This window comes from Etheostoma spectabile, chromosome 8 (genome assembly GCF_008692095.1).
Source record: "Etheostoma spectabile isolate EspeVRDwgs_2016 chromosome 8, UIUC_Espe_1.0, whole genome shotgun sequence".
Classification (NCBI taxonomy): Eukaryota; Metazoa; Chordata; class Actinopteri; order Perciformes; family Percidae; genus Etheostoma; species Etheostoma spectabile.
In genome coordinates this window covers 18353617-18357364 of record NC_045740.1, presented here as the reverse complement: position 1 = coordinate 18357364, position 3748 = coordinate 18353617, and the positions used below count along the sequence as shown (strand labels likewise).

At 44.8% G+C, this 3748-nt stretch overlaps 2 protein-coding genes across 2 annotated transcripts in view; one reads left to right on the top strand and one right to left on the bottom strand.

The window, feature by feature from the left end:
* Window positions 1-3687, top strand: part of LOC116693741 (E3 ubiquitin-protein ligase TRIM21) — a gene marked incomplete in the record, with an annotated part of 7205 nt that extends 3518 nt beyond the window's left edge. The window contains 1 exon segment of the mRNA XM_032522959.1: window positions 2750-3687. Within this exon segment, the coding sequence (XP_032378850.1) occupies window positions 2750-3650 (901 nt within the window).
* Window positions 1-3748, bottom strand: part of gpr37a (G protein-coupled receptor 37a) — a 39137-nt gene that overhangs the window by 32443 nt on the left and 2946 nt on the right. The window lies entirely within an intron of this gene.

Genomic DNA, 3748 nt, shown 5'->3' with positions numbered 1-3748 from the left:
CTCCTTCAAGCCGTGAAGACCGGACCACCGTCTTCTATCTCTCTGTCTGCATCTTCCTCACTGAGCTTCACTGAGTGTTTTATCTCCTGAATTTTGAGTTGTCTCTTCTGATCAGTCTGCTGAATTTCATCCTCTGTCTTCCCCAGCTTGGCCTTCCTTCCCCATATTCTTCTTTAAAGAGACAACATCATGTGGCTTATGGTCAAAATGTGCAGGCATGAGACGCACATCTGGTCTGTCTTACAGAACAGCTCCAGCAGTTTTCGTGCTTCGTGCACATCCTTCCTTCCAGGTTCTCCACAGGTCGATCCGCTATGTCTTTTCAAGGCCTGACCTTGTCAGATGAGGCTCCAGGTGATTCTCACAGTGAGTCCAGACACACCAGGCAGGACTTCAGGGCCTTGAGTTTGGTTCCAGTGCAGATGTCACAGGAACTTCTCCTGGGTTTGGACTCTGAGCTGCTGCTGCTGGCTTTCTTTTGAGCTGGACTGTCTAACTGAGCAGCGCATCTCGAGATGAGTTATTGACCTCAGCTCAGGTCTTGCTTTGAAAAACTTATTACAGTTGGGACACTGAAACGGAATTTACTACCCCAGTGATCCTGATGCAGGTTTTACAGAAGTTGTGTCCACATGGGGTGCTGGATCAGTGAACCACATCCAGACAGATGGAGCACAGAACTGATCTTCAGGTCAGCAGACAGCTGCAGCAGACATATCGACACTCTGAGGACAAAGTGTGAAAAAACTCAACTTTGATTCCATATCCTTTTATTATTTTGTTTTCCAAACATCAACTTCTAGCTCTGGCATAGTATGACAATATGTAGGATAACCAAATTTTCCACCGGGATTATTGGGCTGGCATTGAGTAGTTGTCATGTAGTCGGGCATGAACGTACCAACATATCTCCTTTATGTATAGATGTATATGTCGAATGGTCCTGCAGTATAGAGTTTAGCTAGTGTTCTTTTACAGATGAATAACAGAGTTCACAGTGAAAGTTAAAATGTTTAATGAGATGAACCAAAGACTGAGCAGATATGAGGCAGTTGACGAGTACATCACAATTTTTTTTCTTTGAACCACGGCCCTCTGGTAGGTGTTATAGTCTGCCAAACACACATTTATGATTTAAGGCAGTGTTTCCTCCCATTATTATTAATAATAATAATTGATTTATTATAGCGCTTTTCAAAAACTCAGTCACTTTTTTTATTAAGTAAAAAACACTAAGCACATATATACCTAATACTGCTACCATTAAATAACATGTGCAATACAAGTAAACATTTTTGGTATAAGTCATTATTAATTATATGCAGTTTCCATCTTGACATTCTCTGCTCTACATCACATTTATATTCTTGGGGTCTAGTAGAATAGATTTACTTTTGTCATATATTGTTTCTCATACGGCCCATTGCTGTAGATCCTCTGCTGAAACCTGTGTCTGAGCCAAAGACTGTATATATTATGGACAAGCAGGTGTGACATCACCCATGGTTTATGGATATTTGCTACGATCGTTGAGTTTGCCGGCGCAGCCATCCTGGTGTTGGATGTTGACGATTTTAGACGAGAGGAGGGAGGGGGAGCTGTCTACACTTTCTTTACGTTACACACTTTCACCGTCATACACCATCATACCACTCCCTGAAACACCCCCTGCTTTATTGACATTTTTAAAATCGGACCAAATTACACAGTTCTACATTGCAGAAGAGCTAACACTAGTGTTGAGACCATAAACTAAGTATGAAATGTTTCCTAGGTAATGAATCCAGTGAGAGTGTTGACTTTCTCATAGACTTCTCACAGAAACCGACCCCTTCTGCAACCGCACTGTCTCCCCCTGCTGGAATTCAATAGAAATCAGTTTTAGAGAGTCTCCCCCTGCTGAAAAGATGAAACATCAGGAGGTCCTGCTGAGACAGAATCAGGTTTAGGATCTCCCCCCCTGCTGGAGAACCATAGAACCAGTGTTATACGGAGTCTCCCCACTGCTGGAGACATAGAAATCAGGTTTAAGGATCTCCCCCGCTGGAGACAGATAGAAAGCAGGTTTAGGGTCCTCCCCCTGCTGGAGACAGATAGAACTCGGTTATGATCTCCTGAGAGAAGAATCGTATGGCTCTCCCCCTGTGAGCGACAGATAGAAATGCGGTTTCTAGGAGTCTCCCCCTGCTGGAGACGAATGAAATCATTTGGTACAGCGTCTTCCCCGCTGGAGCCAATAGAAACCTCAGTTAAGGAGTCCTCCCCCTGCGAGACCAGATAGGACAGCCAGTGTTAAGGAGTCTCCCCCTGCTGGAATTCAAATGAAATCATGTTTAAGGTAGTCCCCCCCTGCTGGGACCATATAGAAAGCGGTTTAAGGAGTCTCCCCCTGCTGGAGACCAGATTGAATCAGGTTTAAGGAGTCTCCCCTGCTGGAGACCAGATAGAATCAGGTTTAAAGGAGTCTCCCCCTCTGGAGACGCAGATAGAAGCAGTTAGGATTCTCCCCTGCTGAGATTCAAATAGAAATCAGGTTAATGAGTCACCCCCCTGCTGGAGACGCAATAGGAAGCAGGTTTTAAAGGTACTCCCCCTGCTGGAGATCATATCGAAAGCAGGTTTAAGGCATTTTGATTCGGAGCCCTTTGCTGACCAATTGCTTTGTCTATAATTGTATACCGTCTATTGTCTGATCTCTTGGCCTCCCTTCCAAAAAAGCCTGGTCTGCTGGGCGGCGGAAAAAAAGTCGGTCTGTTGAGAGAAGCCAGGCCGAGCTCATCGACACGATCAAAGAGAAGCAGAGAAAGACAAAGAAACAGGCTGAAGGCTTCATCAAAGAGCTGGAACAGGAAATCTCTGCGCTGAAGAAGAGAAGCACTGAGGTGGAGCAGCTCTCACAGTCTGAAGACCACTTCCACGTCCTCCAGAGCTTCACGTCTCTAAACGCAGCTCCACCCACCAAGGACTGGACAGAAGTCAGCGTCTGTCCACTTTCATTTGAGAGGACTGTGGTGAGAGCTGTGAATCAACTGGAGGAGACGCTCAGCAAACAGATGAAGAAGCTGCTCGCTGAGGCCGAGCTGAAGAGGGTCCAGCAGTCTGCAGTGGATCTGACTCTCGATCCTGATACAGCAAATCCCTGGCTCATCCTCTCTGATGACGTTAAACAAGTTAAACATTGTAAAGTAAAGAAGAATCTTCCAGACAATCCAGAGAGATTTGATACTTGTGTCAATGTTTTAGCAAAGCAGGGCTTCTCTTCAGGAAGGTTTTATTACGAGGTTCAGGTTAAGGGGAAGACCAAGTGGGATTTAGGAGTGGCCAGAGGGTCGATCAACAGGAAGGGAAAAGTCACAGCAACTCCTCAGTATGGTTTATGGATGATATGGTTAAGGAATGAAAATGATTATGAAGCCCGTGAAGACCCTCCAGTCCGTCTCTCTCTGAAGTCTCGTCCTGAGAAGGTGGGGGTGTTCGTGGACTATGAGGAGGGTCTGGTCTCCTTTCATGACGTTGATGCTGCAGCTCTCATCTACTCCTTTACTGGCTGCTCCTTCACTGAGAAACTCTACCCATTCTTCAGTCCTTGTAACAATGGTGGTAAAAACTCTGCCCCTCTGATCATCTCTCCTGTCAATAACAGGGAGTAGAATCATGCGATGTCCTACTTGTAGATTCATTTTCATTTAATGTAATCAATCTATATTATGGAAGATTAAATAATAAAATCATATTTTATTCCTTTAAA